The following is a 20,757-nucleotide window of genomic DNA, read 5'->3' as shown; positions in this document are numbered from 1 at the left end:
TGTAGCATTTCTACAAGGTTTGTTGGTTTAGAATTTCCTCTTAAGCCTTAAACACAGGATATGAGAGCCATAGATCTGTTGAAAATTCTAAATTGTTTTGCTGCTTGCAATCTGAAGTTACCATTTGAGAACTGTTTCTTACAGCAACAGACCCATCTTAATGAACAACCCCCGTTGTTCATTCTACACCAGCTTCTTAGTTACAGCAGTGCTTGCGGACCATGTGTTGCATCGAACTTTGGGAGCTGATACTGGTTAAAAATAACTGGGCAGGAAAAACTTGTGCTGGTACCATGGAGATGTGCCAGTACAATGTCATGGGGTAGGAATGAACAGTTTAAGATCCCGTTGCTGCCAAAAAAAAAATGGGAGCTCCACGAATACTGGATTTACCCTTAGTGTTGCTGAGATGCAAACACAGTAATGGGACCCAGTTTCTACTGGTATGATGTTTAATTTGATATCTTGTACCAAAAGCTTCAAATATAAGGTTGATCTGCTGGATTGCACTTTAAAAGCTGAGCAGATACTTTTCATTATTAACTTCTAAGTTCCTTGGTCTTCATTATTTAGTTGCTCTTAAGCAATATGCTTGGATGGAAGTTCAATCATCTGTTGAAAGGTCATCATGCAAATATGTCTCATAATAGATCGGTCTATAATTTTTATATATTACAACATTCTCATTTGTCATGGTAATTTTCCAAAATCCTAGTCAAGACTTTCATAGGAATAACTTCCTATCACTGGAAGAGAATTTGGTCTGGGAAGTATACTCCAGCACACACAGACATGTTGAAAATCAGGCCAGCTTTTCTTGACTTCAGTTTACTTGTATGTTACAGTTTTAATTCTCTTGTCCGAAGACTGGAGATCAAAATGCTCACTGTATGTGCAATTCCCAGAGTTGCTGTGGTTGAATACTTGTTCACTTTCAGAATATATTGCTATATAAAGATGCCTTACATAGTGTCTGTTTTAGCAAGATGCAATATTAGGCTGTTATGGAGATGTGTGAAAATTTAGTATGACAAATTAGAAGTGGAAAATCTACCTAGGGCCTGTAGTACAGTCTAAAAACCTGACCTTTGAGCTCCCTTTGCATGTGCTGTAATGAGGAATGTGGGAAGTATGTCAGCCTATTTTTTCTTCTCTTTTTAGCCCACCTATCAACAACTTTGACGTATTTAAGGAAGGAAAGGCTCAAAATTTCTTTGAATCCCAAGAAGCTGTTATTGCCTTATGCACTTACTTTCAGGAACTTCTTAAGAACATCAAGGATCTAGATGAAAAGCAACTTCAGGAGGAATTTCTTAAGCTATTGCAGGTAAACGTAGTAAACTACGGCAGGTAGTACTTAACACAAAAATTGGAAATATCTCTCCTATGAAACAAGCAAGAATTTGAGATTATAAAGAATCTGAACCTCATATGGAAATTAAAATACAGATCTTTTGTTTGTAAAAGTGTGATGAAGTCCTGATAGCCCTGATATTCTGAAAATATTTATATTTTGGGTACTTGTATTAAATGTGACACTTTTTTATTAACTGCTGGTCTTCATTGTGTATATGAAAATCCAGCAATTCTTCCTTCAAAACCAGTAACTCTCCAACATTTTAAGTCAAATTCTGGATGACTTTTTTGATATTTACCTATAATTTCTTAAAGCAGTTAATTTTGGGCATTTTAAATGTTTTTAGACTTCTTTGGAGAAAAAATTAAAAGTCAGTCTGGGTCAGAAGTGATTTAAAAGCTTAATAACAACATTATTCATGGAATATAGTGCCTTTGGGTAGAAACCCCACAGTATTGTAGGATTACAAATAAGTCCATAGCTGACAACAGTGTACAATAAGTGCTTGATGAATCTTTACAAAGGGCTCATTAGTGAGTACTTAAAATACATATATCTAAAATGCTTACTTGGCTGCATGTAATAAAAAAATAAATCTGCTCTTACTCTTCTCTTTTGTGTTGCCACTGATATTTTTTTGGGATTGCGGTATGGAGGATATTTCTGTTTTGAGCTTTGTGATCAGTGTGTTTATGTTGATCTATATCTTCCATCTTTGTCACTTCTGACGCCTGTGTAAATACAGAGCTTGCTTTAGTTTCTTCCATGAAATCTTGTCTATGTTGAGATACCTGTAAAAGAGGTGGTGTTTTATTAAAGCTTGGAAGAATATGTGGAGTTGGAACCTTTATTACCTAAAACAAAAGCAAGGGAACAAAATCTTCAGTGTATGTGAAGTTGAGACTCTTAACTACAGTGAGACTTAGTAAATGTTTGGTTTTTTGTTTTTTTTTTTTTCTTTTTCCTTCTAGGTGTCATTGTGGGGCAATAAGTGTGACCTTTCTTTTTCAGCTGGTGAAGACAGCTCTCAGAAGTCCAGTCCCTTGCAATCCCTGGAAAACATGGTACCTTACATCTTAGTGAATGATATGGAAAAAGTTTGGTCACTACTTGTAAATGCCAAAAAAAATAGAACAGAAAGAAGTAATGTTAGAATTGACATAATCCTGGATAATGCTGGATTTGAACTTGTAAGTGATCTTGTGTTGGCTGATTTCTTGTTATCATCAAAGCTAGCCGATGAAGTCTATTTTCATGGAAAAAGTATTCCATGGTATGTATCAGATACCACAAAGCATGATTTTAACTGGACTATTAAACAACTGGGGTCAGCTAATCATATGTGGATGTCTAGATGTGGGATAAACTGGGAAGGCAATTTGAAAAAAGGAGTTTGGGTTTTCCATGACCACATGTTCTGGACTTTACCACATGATTTTTCCAGTATGAGTGAAGTTGCTCCTGACTTGTATGCTGAGCTACAGAAGTCAAACTTGCTTCTTTTCAAGGGTGATCTGAACTACAGAAAATTGACAGGAGATAGAAAATGGGAGTACAGTATCCCGTTTCATCAAGCCTTGAATAAGTTTCATCCTGCGCCTCTCTGTAGTTTGAGAACACTGAAATCTGACACCCAGGTTGGCCTGAAACCTGGACAAGGTGAGCAAATTCAGGCTTCTGAAACTGAGTGGATGGTAAGTGGAAAATACGGGGTAGTTCAGTTTGATGCTGGTCTCTAGTTAAATGACTTGTAATATTCGGAAAGAGAGATTAAGTCTGACTTTAATATAATTACTTTCTGTGTTCCATGCTTGGGTTCAGTAAAGATTCTTTTTTGTTTGCGCTTTTTCCTCCCAAGTGATTTGTTGTTTTTGTCCCGCAAAAGACTTTAATGTTGTGCAAAAATTTATAAACTGTCTTTGTATACATAAATCAATCTGCATTTCAATACATTTTGTTTTCATAATGTCCAGTGTCAGCAGATCTTTAAAATTAACATTTAGTTGTCCATAATATTTTTTCCTCATCAGTGGGTATGACTTTAAAGAGTGAAAGCTTAACAAGTGAAAAATTTGCTTCAGAAACAATTTCCCCACTTTAGCATGAATTTATTTATTTCAGAATAATTTGTGCTCCATGTCATTTCATGCGTTGCGTGAAAGTTAGTATTTTAGAGAATTCAGAAGTTAATTACAGATAGATTCTTTTGATATTTTGAGTATAGTTTGTGTTACAATAAGTGAGAAGTTATTGGGTGACAGCTTGTGAATATTCATGTAGAATTGAAAATTGAATTTCAATTTTAAAGCACAGTTGAATGTTGCTAGCCAGTTTGCCTGTGGGAGTGTTGTCCCATCTGGTAGGAAGATGAGTGTAAGAAAGGAAAATCTCCTTTTAAGAATACTGAAGATACTGTTTATTTACAAAGCTCTACCAAAAAAGAAGCACACAGAAAAGCCTCCCCAAACAAAGAAAAATTAATGTAACCCAAGCCGTTACATTAACTGGATTTTAGATTTAATGCAGACTTGATCTGCAGGCACCTGTCAGCAGTGTATGTGTGAGGTTCAAGCACTGCTGCTTCCTTTGTTGTGGTAATTGTCTTTATTTTTCAGATGTATTTTTTGGGGGGTTTTTGGTTGGTTGGTTGTTTTTTAAGAAGGGTACCTTAATTTTCAGGGAGACTATACTACCCCATTTGCACTGAGAAGTGCAGGGTAGAGAGGCATGTGCCATACAGGTTCCTGTTAACTGGAGTTGTTGGGTGCCCATTTCTACTCTTCTGCCCTGATCTCAAAAGCTGCTGCTCATTATGTTCATACGGCAGAGATCTATACAGTGGATAAATAAGTTCCAAATGCTGATGACTTTGATTATTTGTGTTTATTTTCTTCTTCTTAAATCTGAAAGGGTATTTTAAGGTTCCAAGGTCAAGTATTCAAAAACAAAAATGCAAGGAGTTTCATGAGGCAGTTGAATGGACACTTATAATTTTAAGAGCTGGGTTTACTGCTCTCATCTCCTTTGTATCTTTGGCTTAGTACTCCTGCAGGGTGAATTCATCCTTGTCTTTAGGCACCTGATCGAACCTCAGAAATTAGAAATCCAGTCAGGAAAGCTGAATATCAGACTGCTGATAATTTCTCTGACTGGAGAGAGCTCAGCAGCACTCCAGCTTTAGTGCTTTGATCAAGTATGTAAACGACATGATGAATTTGTGCACTGGAGCCTCAGTCTCTCATCTTTGAAAATGCTGTTAACTTGTTTCATTTGCGTTTTGAAGCAACAGCTTTGGGTCAAGAACAGAGAGATGGAAGTTGTGGAATATGTGGAATGAGAACATACCTTGTCCAGAGAGGCAAAATGAATTGGGGATGAAATCTGCTTTGCCTGCGCTCAGATTGTTTGTAAGGTGCTGGCTTAATTTGCTGGAGAGGTTTAAAAGTGTATAATGGACACAAAGTCACTGTTGAGGCCACCATCGACAAATAGATTTGCCTCATACACAATCCTCACACATGCTGAGAAACTTGCTTTAGTTTTTTACTAGTTGTTATTGTGTCCCTGTGCCCAGGTTGCTTTCAGGCTTCTGGGAACTCACAATGCAGATCGGGGAAGACTAATAATATGAAGTTATGATAAATACAGTCCTACAAAACACAAAATCAATTAGGAGATGCAGCCACATTCGCTCAGTATTGCTGAATTATGACGATTACTACAAGACATGTAATTCCTAGCTTAGCATGTGAATGATAAGGTATGACATGATGTCATGTGGAAAAAAAATAGTTCTATGTTCCAGTTCATTAAAAGTGCGCTTTCCATCTTTTGCCCCTCACAAAGAGAAATTTGTGTGGTGATACACAATGTGAGTATGTGGCTGTGTAAGGAATACACAGCCAAAACTTCCAAATGCTTGACTTCTATAGCTGTAATTGCAACGTGCTATCTCTAGGCAGAACTGAATATGCAGCATACTTTTATGTTTATTGGCTATATTTTTGTAAAATTTTGATTGATTGTATGAAATAAAGAAAAAATAACAGCAGTGTTGCTATAAATGCAGTGTTACTGTCTCCCATGACACAAGAAAGTTGTGAAGACATATTCCAGTGAGGCACAGTGCTCTCTTGGTGGGTTTGCTACAGATTACTTAAAAATAGGAAATGCTTTTGTAGCTATTCAGTGTTAATTACTTTTTGTATTACTGCTTCATGAAATGGCAGCATGATCCTATTGCATTTAGGTGGAATTTAAAAACATAACCTGAAACATGTGTTAGAACAATAGCATGTGCTGTTATATAACATTTTTTTAACTTGAGTATTTAAGAAAGTTCCTTCGATACATCTGTGTTACAACTGATTGCCCAAAATGCTTCTACAGTATAACTCAGGAGCTACTGATTTGTACATCCAAAATTTTGATATTTCTGTTTCATATGCCATTTGAATATTTATCACAAAAGCCAGAGGCATTTTCATTAATTCTGAGGAACACAAAAAAAAAGGTTTTTACTTTTTATTTTTGTTTTCTACCTTTTGAACAACTGTATTTGTAAGTCAGTTTTTGATGATGACTTTCATTGCTGTTGAAGTAGGAGGAAAGTAATATCACAGGCACAGTGAAAGGCAGTATACACATCTGTCTGAATAGTTGATAAGTTATCATGTAAGATATCTACAATAATTTATTATGTATATAAGGTTTCTTAAAATAAATTGTTTGATGTGGAAAATAAGTTGATTGTATGACTAGAAGCTTGTAAGAGTATTGAAATAAAGTATATAATTTTGTGCAAATCAGACAGTGTTATGCTATTTCAGTGGCTGGGGAAGCCATCTTAAAATAATTCTGGTCTTAGGTTCTGATTTTTTTTCTTTGAAACAGATTTGATGCATAAACCTGTAAAGCACATTCATTCAGTGAGGTTTTGAAAGATATAGATGCAAGAGATAGGTACAATAAAATGTTCTTCTGTAACAGGGCAATAATAAGGAATTTTCTAATTTTTACTCTACTTTTACTCCTATTAAAATTTCAAAACCTTAAAAATCATTGAGAATCTCTTAAATGTATCTGGTAATTACTTACTAAGGTTGGTGCAGCTGATGGTGTCATTTCCAGAATCTCTTCTAGAACTGATAAGTGCTCCATGAGTTCTCAGCAAAAATGGAAATATTTTTGTGTTACTCTTGCTGTAACCATTTTGATAAAAGTATTTCCAAAACACTTTGGTTTACACACCTTGCTGATGTCCCATAAACCCTAACTGTTGTTGAAATAGTTTCTTTGAAGTTCATAGTGTTATTTGTATTCATGGTTAACAACTAGTTCCATGTGAACATTTATCTCCTGTGCTGTCAAACAGCATAGGAAAAAAAGTTTACTCTGTTGCATGAAAATTACTCTATGAAATGGTTTTAAGCTAAAAAGAAACCCTTAATTGTGTCTAAAATAAAAATTCCAAAATGGAATCTTGTACAGAACTGTTGGGGTTTTTTTTCACTAAAGTTTGTTTGCTTACCAGCTTTCTGTTTACCCAGAATTACAGAACAAAAGCTTGTAATTATTTTTATTTAAAGCAAAATGTAAGTTGGATTTCACCTAACATCTCTTGAAGGTTTTTAAAATAAAACTGAGAATGTGCTGGTTAAAGTGGCCTATTTCTTTCTTTTCCATATGCTAGTGGCAGAACACATGTGAGGAAAAATGTCCTATAACATGGACTGTTTATGTTTTCTTGTTTGCTTTTATTTTTTCCCTAAAAAAAGTTTTGAAAACTTCTGTACATTTTTATCCTTGATGACATACTTCTATTTCTAATAGCCTGCAAATAAAAAGTCCACTTACATGTATTATTACATGAATTAAGAATTAGTTTATGGATTAATCCACATTCTCAAAGCCTCAGCTTTGCAGTTGTGAACTCTGCAGACGTTGTTGAGAACAGTTTTTATTTACAGTGCTTTCTTGAGGTTTAGCTCATCTGGCTTTGTTTCCACTGTGAAAGAAATATAAAATGTTCTCTTGTGATAACTTAGAGTGAATAAACATATTCAGTACTTCTGTGCTGCTTCTATTCTATCACTTAAGTGACATAATCATAATCTTTCAAACTCCCTGTGAAGAAAAATTTTCATCCTTGTAGAAATTTATTTTTCCTGGGATTCCACTTACTTCTTCCAAGTCTAATGAAGTAAAAGATTAAAAGCTGAGGTAAGATACATCAGGATATATACTATGGGCTTTTTTATTTGCTTTCTTAATGTTAACTAATTGATTAGTCTCACTACCATGGTAAGGCTGATGCTTTCCAAGTGACTCTAATTGATGAAAGGCCTGATGATGCATTTCATGCAGTTGCATTTGGAATATGTTTCATCTCTTATCTCCCACTTCCCATAAAAATACCATTAATTATCATAGGTCAGGAAGTGCACTGAGTTCTGGTCCTAGATGGTTTATATTCACACATAATTGTTAATTTTAGTTTAGGATCTGTGCAAAAGGCAGAACCATTCCAGGGAAAAGGATTAGGGTCCAGGAGTGCTCCCTCATGATAGCTGAAGGGTCTTTCCACCTACTTTTCCTTCTGTCCAGTGACTGTTGTGTTATCTGTGTAGTGGTCCTATTTCCACTCAGTGAGTATGTGTGCCCCTGGGCTAAGGTTAGGGAGTTAGGAGACAGAGAAATTCCTCAGAGAGAGGAGGGCCTTCAACTTGCAGTGAGGGCTCGGGTGTCTATGCAAAGAGCATCCCCATTTTTTCATAGCTGGTTGTATTCTTGTTTTCAGGTAATTCTGAACTGGAGCTACACTTGAGTGCCTTCATCATGTATTGGATACGCAGCTTTGGTTGCACCCATGATGTTAGATTGGCCCTCAAAAGTTTTGCTGCTACTTTGCTGGATTGTGATGGAAACATTAGTGGGAACTAGTTTGCTTGGGGCAAATCATGGAGTTTTCATACATATCTGGAAACCTAAGATCCACATACAGAGGATTTGCAAAATAGCTGCATGGGTTGAGTTTTGACTTGCAAGGACTCTGTGTCTGGTTTAAGTTCCTCAGACTGAAAATGACCTAATACATCTTCAGCAGCAGGTTTCACTTTACACAGATTCCCACTTCTTTCCCAAGCCTGATTTGTTCCCCCATATGCCTATTGCCTTTTAACCACCTCCTTTGTCCAGGGTTGTAAAACCAGGTTGTTTCCTTCAGAAGATTGCTGACCCCACCACATATGCTTATCTCAGGACTTTTGGCTTTGAAATTATTTTTACACATCCATTCTCATTTAGACACCTGCAGAATATCAGCTGGTATGTTTTTGAGTGTACTGGGTACTGGAACTGGAGTTTCATAAACACCAATCAATTTTAGCATCTTGCTCAACACTGAGGATTTTGATGGAAGGGAAAATTTGTAATAATTTTTAAATTATTTCTTTCAAAAATTAGTGCGGCTTTATTAGGTACCTACATTCAAGAGATTTGCATCATTCTTTGCTTAGAAAGGCTGAGAACATCCTTTCCATGCATTTTATGAAATACAACATAAAGAATTTGATTAATGAAAATGACTCTTTGAAATTATTTAGAAATAAAAATCCCAAATGAGCCCTTCCTAAATTATTTCCTTTCCCTGTTAAGGAAAAAGAAACATGAAATCCTTTTGAGAGCTTTACTTTTAAATACTAGCAAACAAGGACAAAGCATTTTAAAGTGTGAGCATTGTGTAATAAGGTAGTTTTTTCTCAGTCAAATGTCTTGAAGAGTGGATATTGCACTTGTTCTTTTTCAGGGTTTTACATGACATTTCTACTTTTTTTTTTTTTTTTCTTTTTTCTTTTTTTTTTTTTTTTTTTTTTTTTTTTTGGTCTCTTTTGTTGTTACTCTTGTCATCAGAATAAATTGTGTTTTCTTTAAGGGCAAATAACCTCAGAGATCTGCGGCAAGATAGAGCTGTGTAAGCATTCTCTCCATCAGCAAGGGTATGGAAGCAGCTGAAGTGTAACTCCCGAGCCAGGCGTGGCACTGCAGGACTAGCGATGGGGAAGCGTGCTCGGGAAAGTTAGGACAAAGTTTCACAATCCTTTAATCCTGCATCTGCACTCCACTCCAGCAGTAGGACGGATAAGGCTGTAGTCGAATGCTGGACAAATCCAGGATGATAATTTTTGTTCAAATTTGCAGTGGATAGTAAAACCAGATTTCCCCTGGATTTATGTAAGACCGCTCAGTACAAATTTAACCCGTCAAAAATACTTAAATGGATTGGGATTGCACAATGAGGTTACCCTGGAGCAGCACGATCCACGCCGACAAAACCCTCCGCTTGGGGCCCTCCGTGTCCTCGGCAACAGCAGTGGAATGGTATCAGGCACACAGGGACAAGGACAAGCAAAATTAGTACTATCCCTAGCTTCATTTACTTCTCTGTCAGCATTCCTGAGAAAGGTGAAGTACTTTTTGATTTGTGAGTACAGAAATGGTGTGCGACGGCACTGTCCCCAGAGGCTGATTAAAGCTCTCAGGGTCTTCAGAGAAAATGATGTGCAGCCCCTATACACCCACCGATCTAACTTTCTTTTACTGCAACCTTCAGTTCCTCTCTTCCCGTTTTATCCACTTTATCTGGATGAAGGGGGAGGAGGAATAGAAGGAGGTGCTTTTTCACCTGGAGGTAGTTCAGTAGCCATCAAGGAAGGCTGCTTTTGCGGGGACGCTCCTTTGGCAGGTTCCGGGGGCACAGACCCAGCTTGTCTGGGGTAGCGGGAGCCGCTGCTCCGCTCGCCTCTGCTGACTCTTTTTTTTTTTTTTGAAAACGCGCGCAACTTTTCTCAGGTAAACGTTTATTTGAAGTGAAAACAAACAAACAAACCCCGGCGTTTCTGTGAGTTTCCCCTTGTGAGGAGCGCTCACGTGCAGCCGCCGGGCACTGGCAGGGCCCGCCCTTCGCCCTCGGCCCGGGCCGCGTTGCCAGGGGCACGGCTGCGGCCGCCAGCGGCTCCGGGCCTGCGGGGGCAGCGGCGCGGCGGAACCGCGGTAACCGGGGGACGGGGCAAGGCAGAGAGGGCCCAGGGGCTTAGGTTGGTTGGGGCTTGGGGTTTTCTGGGCAGCTCCCCTCTTAGGGAATAAAGCCCTGACTTTGGAAATATCACCCCCACCTCCCCTCCCGCCCCTTCCTTCCCCCTTTTCGGTCGGTGCTGCTGTAGAGGCTGACGCCGGCTGGCTCAAACCCCACTTTGCAAATCATCTTTGCACTATTCAATTTAATCTCGCCTTTAAACATCCCCTCACCACCCTCCAAAAAAAATCCCCCAAAACCCAACCGAACAAAATAAAAGCTAACCAACCAAAACCCCCAAACAAACAAAACCCCCCAACCCCAAAGCAGAACTCGTGCAGGTGCAGAGCTGTACCCGGTGGTCCGTGCGTGGTGCAGTTGAAGCCCCGTGAACTTCAGCTGATCATTACAGCTTATCTTTACAAGTTCAAGGCCAGAAAGATTTTTCTTACTAAGTGCTGCAGAAGGGAGTAGCTTTCACAGAGCAGGAATTTATAGTTATCTAAGAATTTCTTCTTTGCATCTCTTCCTCCTTTGGTTTGCTGGCTTTGATGTGAATTTGAGGGAGACACTAGAGGATATTGCTTAGAAGGATCAAACCCTTGTACTAAAGATATAATAGGAACCTTGTAACAGTTTTGTGTTCCAAAGGATAAACAGTTTGTGTGAAAGTTCAGTATCTCCTGAATAGCTGAACATCATTGTATTCTGAGACAAGAAAATACAGAACTTTGTTAGTTTGTGGCGGCAAAAACAACTGCCCTTATATCAAATACAACTGTTATGACCCAATTACAAACTTTTTGCTGGCACTGCTTAGTGACAGAGTTGACAGCAACCTGCTCCACCTTTTAACCAACCCGAACTCAAATAGGGAATGCTGATTTTGGGGTTCAAAAACATGCTAGAAATTACATGTTTGTAAAAGGTAGGTTACAATTGGTGAATGAAACTACAGCACTAAGTAGTTTTTACTTGTGCATATACCAAATACTCAAGTATTTCTAAAATATATGCATTTTGTTGACTGCAGTACAGTAGGTGTTGTAGGAAGATTGCAGCTGTTATTATTGCATGATGGTCTACTTTCTAAATCTACTATTTAAGCACTTCTGTTACAGAAGTTATTTAACTCTATTTAGTACTGATAAAGTAAAAGTAGTAGAACGAATTGTTTGCATAAATCCCTGCATAAGCACCTAATTTTGTCTTAGCAGTTGCCCTTTTTATTGTTAAGGGAATAAACACATCAGCTCCTTGTTAATAATTTTGGAAAAGCTGTGAGAGAACGTGTCAGGGGAGTTCCAAATTCCTTAATTTGGCCATAGAGACAAAGGATGAAGTCAACCAGAAAACATGTTAAGTAATGTTTAGAGTAGGTGATGTGTCTCTCTAATTGCCTTCAGATGACTGCTGTCTTTCATCACATGAAATGCATTTATTATATTTAGCTGCAAAGTCACCTCATCCTAAGGAAAAAAATCCAAAAGATGAAAATGCTCGAACTGCTTCTTGTAGTAGTAGCAGTGGGTAAGACTAAAATTTTGCTAGTAATGAAGCTTTCATTTGGGCCATTAATCAAGCTCGAAATTGGCCTTTTTAGCAGATGAACAGCAGGAGTGATTTTTATCTTTTCAGTAATACCTTTCAATGATTACTGCAAAGGGAGGAGGGTAGAGCTGAGCAGTACCCTTCTGAAAGGAATTTAGAAAATCTCTTTGGTAATTTATTTGGGCTGCTGAGAACACTTAAGTTAGTTTTACATGTTTCTGGAGCATTACACTAAAGTTCCAGAAAAATTACTACAAGCAGTGAGTTGGGCCTAGTTACAAGAAGGAATCAGCAAGGGGAAATAGGACTTTAGTGAGTGGATAGTGATCAAAAGTATTTGGGTGTTTCTGGCACTTTGTAATGTGCAAGAGCAAGTGACAGAACTGAAATAGTTGTGAAATATTACCTGCAAATTTTGATTTATGTTAATATGTAATTATCAATACATTTTGAGATCCCTGATAGGCACATTTGGCAAAGTATTATCTATAAAGAAGACTCAAAATATACATACAAGATGGGTAATTTGTGAATCCTTTTTTCCCCACCCCCTGAAGTGACTCCAATAGGGGAGTCGGCTTTTTCCAGCTAACCGGGGACAGGACAAGAGGACACAGTTTTAAGCTTTGCCAGGGGAGGTTTTAGCTTGGGCATTAGGAGGAATTTCTTTACAGAAAGGATGGGAATGGGCTGCCCAGGGAAGTGGAGGAGTTACCATCCCTGGAGGTGTTTAAGGGAAGACTGGACATGACACTCAGTGCCATGAGCTGTTTGGCAGGGTGGGGTTTGTCCATCGGTAGGTAAAAAGGGCCTTAACATCTGAGTGGGAAAAAAAAAAAAAGATGTATTTCAGTTAAGATAGATCCTGTGTTGTTGCTCAGATCCTTTAAAAATGTATCAGTGTTGAAGGGATGCAGTACAAAAGGAGATGTGAAATAAAAACTTGTAGCACCTGAAAAGCAGTGGTGAAGGAAATAATCGCTGCCTGAAGGCTGACTGTAGCTGTACCCTGGACAAGTCAACGTGAAGGTGCCTGTTTTGGTTAGACGTGTGTTTCAATACTGTGGAGACAATCAGAGCTCATAGGCTACTAGAGGTACTTTCCCATAGTGTTCTGCTTTTGTGCCCAGTTTTGCTGATGGTAAAGTAAAGCACAGCTGTGAAAAAAACAGTGTCATGTGCCATCACATCACAAATCTATTTCATTTTCAACCTTTCTTCCCTCTTCCCCCCATTGGTTCTGGAGAAGCAAAGGAAGAATGAAGTCAACAAAGGTTCGTGAGTCGTCATTTTTGGTAAGTCAACTCCAATGTGTTTAGGTACCTTGGGAATGGGAAGAAGAAATCCCTGCCCTGAGTACAGTCTACGGCTGTGCATTGGCAAGTCACTCAGGGTGGTGGTGGGTGCTTAAGTGCCTACTGGGGGCTTTCTGCTTCAAAAAAGATTTTTTAAAATTACATGTTTTGGGAAAGGGGTCTGGGCTGCGTGCAGGCAATGGCAGTGGTAGTGGCATTTGGCAGCACTGAAATAAGAAACACAGCAGGAAATAAAAAAGAAGCCGCCAAAAGCAGGGTGAGAGTGAGGGACTTTAACAGTTGGCTGATTTCAAAGTACATGGATAGGTATAAAATTACTGAATGTTGTTGTAGTTTTGTTTTTTCTGAATCAAATGGAGTTTTCCAACTAAAGGCTGGATTCCAGGGAGATAAAGGCAGTTATTTGGTAAAAAACTCAAAACAAAAATGGTGAACAATAACAAAAAATCACCATATATTGTCGATCTTCTAAAGAACACCTATCACTAATAAAACCGAAGCTCCAAGTAGATGTTGCTCTTAAGTATTGTAAATATAGGCTTAGCTTCTGTTTAGCATATGAAGTTAGATGAAAGCTTCATTTTCTTGCAGGTAAGTGGAAAGAGATCAAAAAATTAATAATGTGAGTGGGAGAAACACCCAAAACCTAGGTTATTTAGAGTTGATTGAGTGTTAATATATTAAGACTTCTCCTGTCTACTAATTCTTTTAACACTTTATTAATTCTATTTTCCTAACAAAAAAATCAGCATAGATTACATAATACTCATTCAACATTAAAAAATCTGAATTTTTCCACAGATGGAAAAGTTCCACATCGTCATTACAAATTTCACCCCTATAGTAAAGTCATGTCAATTTAGTGTAGTTGTCTGATAGGTCTGATTAAAGATCAGACTTATGACTGGCTGATGGCAGAAAATAGAAATTAATAGAATTAATAGAAAACTATTAATTTTAGAGCCTGCATTTTTCCTGCTAAAAGTATGATGATAATACCAACTTTCCTAGCATGGTGCCACCATGATTAGTTTTATATTTACTAAGGCACAGGAAGATGCAGAGATCTGCCTCAGTAAATCTCACTAAGACTGTAGATAAGTTGAACAGTAATTCCTGTTGACTTTGGCACCTGACTTCATTTTAACCTCTTTTAAATCCTTCTGGATATGTAGTTGCATCTTTAAAAAAAATCTAATTTGTATGAAAACATAGATTTTGGAAGTTGCAGCTCTAAAGCTGTTACCTTTATTATTGCTGCTGATTGGAGGCTTCTTTTCAGCAGCTATGCTCTGAAATGTATTTATTTCACTAGTTTTGAGACATACTCCTTTCTGTGAAGTCATTAATTATGGTTTTTTAGGGAAGAAAATGAAAAACCTACATTCATGCAGTACTACAAATGTAATAACATACATAACCAGCATACCCAGTGTTACTGTTTGCAATCTCCATCCATAGTTTTGGAGCCCTGGTGTATTACAGAATGAGAAAAATGTCCTCTGCATTAAAGAATTTCATGTAGGTGTACATATGAAACAAGCAGAGTGAAGCAAAAGTAAGAGAAAAGCAAGGAGGAGATGGCACATGCTTTCCCTCACTCCCTCAGAACAGTGATAAAGTGTTGAGAAAATTAGCAGCCCTTTTATCTCCAAGATTATGTGCCGTGTTCTATGTGGCTGTGAGTTTTCTGCATGTGTCATTCTGGCTTGATGAGAGTGGCAACTCCTTTGTGGAAGAGCACAGCTGAGTGTCTTTGAAGGAGATGAATGCAATTAAACTTGATGGGTCTAATCTAGTGTCAACTAGCACAGGGAAGAAAGATTAAAGAATAGAGTTGGTGATATGATAGCAACTAATCCAAGGTGATTTATCTTCTGCTGCAGTCTAAACTAGTAGTTTTTCCTTATTCCTCAGGGATTTCTTTATGTGTTGCATGGTAAATACTTATTTTACTAGATGTTCACATTTTTGGAAAGCTCTTCAGAATTTTTTTCCCCATTTGGAATGGGTAGAGGCTGAACTTGTAATTTATCTCAGCCTGGAAATTGATGCTGATGTAGAAAAGCATGAAGAGATGATGTCTCTATCTCCATCGTGGTACCTTTTTCCAGTACCAGTCATTATCTGGGGGTGTTTTGCATTTTGTAATTCATACCCAAATGTACCAGGATTGCAGTTTTGTTTCAGTCCTGTGCGAGAGCTGATGGAGTACAAATCTCACGTTCAGTTCTCTGCCAGGCGTGCTCCCAGCATAACCTAAACTTAGTCCTGTTCTGAAGAGGTTACGTTTCATTGGTTTTAGTTACTATTGATTGGGGGAAAAAAAGAAAAAAAAAAAAAAAAAAGTTCTATCTAATGAAACTCTACCAGGACTTCAGGTCTGAATTTTCATCTTAAAAGACTTAAGTAATAAAGGCCAAGAAATCCAGCCCATTCCTGCTCTACTGTAGAAGAGCAGAATGCCACAAAAAGGAGAAAAGCTTACTATAGAATCTAAAGGGCACAGCTGAAAGGGTCGTACAAGTGGTGTGACAGAGACTGTATTAGAAGGACAGAGGCAGTGCTTGTCATGGAATCAGGACTTGAAAAAGAATGAAAAGAAGCCATTATGGTGGGGATGGCCGGGGATGAGAAAGCATCAGTCAGGAAGCTGAAGTTGTGTCCGAGTGATGGAGTTCAAAAGGACCTCTAACCATGAAAGGTTAGAAGTAAAAAAACAAATGGCAAGCCAAAAAGTGACTTGGAGGAGCAGATACAAATGTCTGAGTAGGCATGGCTCTTCTACCTGGTAGAGAGACTGGAGGTGAGATATGGTAGAAATCTGAAAAATCATGAGTGGCACAGAGAAGATGGCTAGCCATTGTTTTTTTCAACATTTATTCTGAATGAAAAATGAGGGTATTTGCAGTAAAACTGAAGTCTAAAAACCAAAGTGATTCTTTGCATAAGATACGTCTCAGGACTCCGTTTGGGTTAAAGTTTATACAGGTTGAAAGAGTGACAGGATAAGTTTGTAGAAAAGGGACCTTTCGAATGTTACTAAATATATAGAAACTGCTGGAAATAGCCAGAGCTGAAAACAGTGGGAGGTTATAGGATTGCTGAGGGGGAATATCTTACTTTAGCAGTTGTTGGGGAGGATGAAGCCAGAAAGCCCTATAAATATGATTGCCTCTATTCTGAGAATGTGAAACCTGTAACTGAGATAGAATTGAAAGTAAGTTTTGATGTTTGAGATGTATTAGATACTGGATCTCTGGGAAAACAGTTATGTGACCATCTGAAAGTTACCTGCAGCCGGACCCAGAGGTCAAATGGAATGTTCTGTCTCACCCCTCAATGTATGGTTCATCCCACACCTGTACCCCTCCCCTGAAGTATCAGGTATCTGTAACCCCATTGGCACAAGGCTTGTTCCAGCCCACCTTGAAGACCCCTGATAAGGGGTCCCAGGGGGGCTGGACGGTCTCTTTGCTCTTTGCTCTTTGCTCTCTTTCTGCTTGCACCTTTCCCTGAGGACTTTCCTCTCTTGGAATTTCCTCTCCCTACTTCTCCCTTCCCCCACTTTCCTAGGCCTTGCCACGAGCTGCAGCCTGGCAGCTCCGAGCAAGGCCCCCACATCCCTTACAATAAACCTCATCTTCTAACACCTAACTTCAGAGATCTCTCGTCTACATTCATCTACACCGTCCTGGAGTCCTCAGCAGCAGGAGGAAGCTATTTCTACAAGCAGTGGTGTTGGTGGCTGTACTCAGAGATGAAAGTGGTGACTTGTAGAAAAGTGTTTAACCTATTTTTCAGTAAGTGTGCGCTACTCTGGGAATAATACTCTGGAACATCTGGAGTAATGCCCTTGAGCAGCTTAACCAAACAAAAAAAATGGTGAAGCAAAAAAGTTCAAGGAATGTGATGTCTGATGGTGTTGTCTTCATTTTGCCTTCACAGGAGTCTCATGATCGCGTTCTTTTGGATATTCCCGTCACTAGAGAGCAAATGAATCACTATCGAGCTGCAGCTGAAACTGCTCAAAGCGAACTTGCAGCACTTTCAGTGAAGTATGACTGTGCCCAGTCAGAGGTATATCTAAAAATAATTTCAAATCCTTCTCCAAACCTGAGGATATTTTGTGGTCACCTTATGTAGAGAATAGAAAGCTTGTAGAAGATCCAAAACTTGGTTTTGCTGCAGAACTTTTGGGTTTTTGTTTTTCAAATGTCTGTGTGATTTTTACTTTGCTTCCTTCTGTGGTCAGCAACTGATTATAAGTTTGAATTTGGAAGATGTGAGGCAGTGGAGCTTTTTATCATCATCTAAGTGCAATATTTTTATATTAAACCTGAAAATTAATTAAATTGTGGTTTACATTTAGATAGTGGTTAAACATTTAGATGGTATCCTCCTCTTCTTGCTGGTGAGTTAAGATCTAGATACTCATCTTAACTCATTTCTTTCTTTTATTCAAGTTATAGCTCCCCAGATTTGCTCTGTTTTTGTCGTCAGTGGAATTGTGTTTGTACTAATGAGGCTGATTGTAGCTAGAGAGGCTGAAGAACATGTACACATAATTTTCTACTCTTCCTGCTGTGTAGATGGTGTTTCTCAGGAGAGAATGTATTAAAGGGTAATTTTTAGAGCTGCATTATTTCCACAAGTCATTTTCTTTTAATATATAACTAGTTAAAATTGATTTGATTGAAGTCAGCATTGTGGACAGTGGTCCACAGTGGTTTTAAAGTGGAGTAAAATTTGCCTTTAGAAGGCATGAAGTGCTTACATTTGTTCACATACACAACTACAGGCATAAGTGTCCATTGGCTGAGGTTTAATTTGATCAATTGATCCCGAAGTTACTGCGGGGTTCCCCTACATTTAACATTTATCCAGAACTGGTGTGTTAAATTTAAATTTTAAGAAGCCATACAGAATCTAATGTTCTCATACAAAGAATTTATTACTGGAAATGTTGAATGGCTTTATTGCCAGAACGTCTGACTGATTTATAGATTTTTCAAGATAGCACTTGCAAAAGCATAGTCAAAAAAGCAGCTGTTCATGCTCTTGTTAATAAAGACCTTCGTGACCCAGCTGAGGTCAGAGCCTTGTTCTGCTGAGTGCTCTGTAAAACTCACGACCTGGGATAATTCTTGCTTTTTCTGCTATTGGAACTGACCACAAAGACAGTGGACGGATGAAAAAATATCACATGGGGAGTTGAACCACAGAGAAATTTTAAGGTTATGAACACTCTTAAGATACCATAGCTTGGTCCAGCTGCCAAGCAAAGCAATGCTATTGTTCCTTCAGCTGCTCATTTCCTTCCCCACACTGCCCCATCCCTTGTGCCAGCACAGATGTATGTGCAGTTTTCACGGTCACTGTTGTGTCGATGCAATTGAAAAATAATTCCTTTCCTTCTGAGTTGCTTTTTAGCCAGATCAGCTTCCCAATCTTATTTCACCTTGTAGCCATGTAAGTGCTTCTTCTAGCACGAAGAGGAGGGTGGAGTATGGAAATGAAGCCTATGAATCCGGGAAGAAGCCAAACTGCTTTTCTCGAACTCAGTGCTGCTCCAGAGTGTCTGATAAATCAGCACTTGCACGTGAAGCATTGGCTTATTGAAGGCTGTGCTGCTGCAGCAAGGCTGATGCTCCTACCTGATTTTGCAATGTTAGCCTTTGTTCTGTGATTCTCTTTCTCCTCTGTGAGAACAAAAATGAACTATTTTCTATCAGTTGTTATTGAAGTTGTTTCTGGGGGAGTCAGACAAACACAGACCTGGTGCGAGGGAGGGGACAGGCGTGTGTGGCTGGAAAGAGGAGAAGCAGGACCTCCCTTTTCCAAGCCAGCTGGCTCACCAGCCTCTTGAATTTTTCTGAGTGTCTTTGGTGTGGTCATACTGAAAGACTTCCAACAGATCTGAATTTCCCATTGTCATGGATTGTAGTTTAATGTCTCAAATATTTTTGCCTTAAAATGTTTGCCACAATTTAGAAGATCTACCACTCACCCTAAAAGAGCAGTTAATTTAGCTTAATTATTTGCCTGTTAATTTTATGTGATAGGACAGAAATCCTTCAGATTGTATGATGCTGCTTGTAATTGGAATTGTCAGGAAAGCTGAAACATGCCTTAATGTTTCTTGAGACAAAAAAGCCCACTTTAAATTACTTGCTCCTAATAACACACACACACACACAAAAAAAAAAAAAAAAAAAAAAAAAAAAAAAAAAAAAAAAAAAAAAAAAAAAAAAAAAAAAAAAAAAAAAAGTTTGCCTGGTGAGTCTCCCTCAAGCACAGTCTCCTAGAGAAGCTTCTAGCAGAAACAGTTAATGGAAAATGGTATTTTTACAAAAAGAGGGAGGAAAATCTACTGAACTCCATTAACTCTTGGAAAGCTCTAGCATCATCCCTGTAAGAAGTCTCTAACATTTGAGAGTGATTTTCCTCCTCCTACCCTTCCTTAAAAGGCTCTATTGCTGTTTCTGTGTAAATAGAGCTACATTTAATTGCATTGTCATGCCCAAAAATCACTATTTGCCTAAGATGAGAAGAGGGTGCCTACCACACAATGCTCCAAAAATTTACTTGCCTCTGAGTATGCCTCAAACCAAATCAAAAGGCTCCACATTCATACAGCAGGATACATTGCTGTTACAACTCCCTGCAGCTCTAGATTATCTGTGGAATCGAGCATCAGATTTGGAAGCAGGCAGGTGGCAGGCAAAAAAGAGGGAATTGTGGTGTTAATAACTTTGCTGTAGTGCAGATACATAGGAGACATGAGTTAAGGTTGTGCAGCAGAATTTAAGTTAGACTTTTCCAAAACTCTGAATTAGTAAATACACTTATCTTCCTGTGAGATGCTACCTTGCAAAGTTGCATTATGTTACCCAGCAGTAGCTTTTGTTTTTGCAAACCTCTTCCACTGCTTTTTCATATGAAAGTAAAGTTGTGTCCCTCTACTCAGTCTTGTAGCGATAGAAATGTGTTTCTTGTCACATTACTAATCTTGTAATACAGTCATGTTATCTCAGGCTGGGAAAATTATTCTTCATTAATTTTCTCCTTTTCTATCTATAGCTTCTTAAACTCAGGTCGAGCATGATCTCTAAAGAAGCTTCTTTTCAAGAGCTGAAGGCTGAAGCTGGAAGCTGTAAGGAAAACAATGCTAGACTGATGTCTCGCCTCCTGTCTTTGCAAACACAAATCCAGGAGATGGAAGAAGAGCTGTGTGTGCTTGCTGCTTCTAAAAACCAGGCTGAGCTGACAGCTCAGGTGGCACATGAGGAAAATTTGGAGCTGAAAGAGGAGCTTCATGAGAAAAGCGCTAGACTTAAGTAAGAGTCGTGTGAGAGAAGAAATAACTTCTTTGGAAGGGATGATGGAATGGTACAGTTGTCAATACAGAAAAATAAGTTGGTAGATAGACTTTATTGCACTTCTGAATTCTGTTACAG

At 38.5% G+C, this 20,757-nt stretch overlaps 1 protein-coding gene across 4 annotated transcripts in view; it reads left to right on the top strand.

The window, feature by feature from the left end:
- Positions 1 to 20,757, top strand: part of ARMT1 (acidic residue methyltransferase 1) — a 48,268-nt gene that overhangs the window by 2,656 nt on the left and 24,855 nt on the right. Inside the window, exons 4-7 of one of the 4 annotated variants that reach the window (XM_058419789.1) lie at positions 1,162 to 1,327; positions 2,329 to 3,051; positions 17,246 to 17,377; positions 20,381 to 20,637. In XM_058419789.1, the coding sequence (XP_058275772.1) occupies positions 1,162 to 1,327; positions 2,329 to 3,051; positions 17,246 to 17,377; positions 20,381 to 20,637 (1,278 nt within the window). Of the gene's footprint in view, positions 1 to 1,161; positions 1,328 to 2,328; positions 6,838 to 13,177; positions 13,277 to 15,110; positions 15,237 to 17,245; positions 17,378 to 20,380; positions 20,638 to 20,757 lie in introns of those variants that run through there. The other 3 variants (XM_040058959.2, XM_040058960.2, XM_058419788.1) reach the window with 3 other exon arrangements.

Source organism: Hirundo rustica, chromosome 3 (genome assembly GCF_015227805.2).
Source record: "Hirundo rustica isolate bHirRus1 chromosome 3, bHirRus1.pri.v3, whole genome shotgun sequence".
NCBI classification, from domain to species: Eukaryota; Metazoa; Chordata; class Aves; order Passeriformes; family Hirundinidae; genus Hirundo; species Hirundo rustica.
This window is presented reverse-complemented; position numbering and strand designations above follow the sequence as displayed.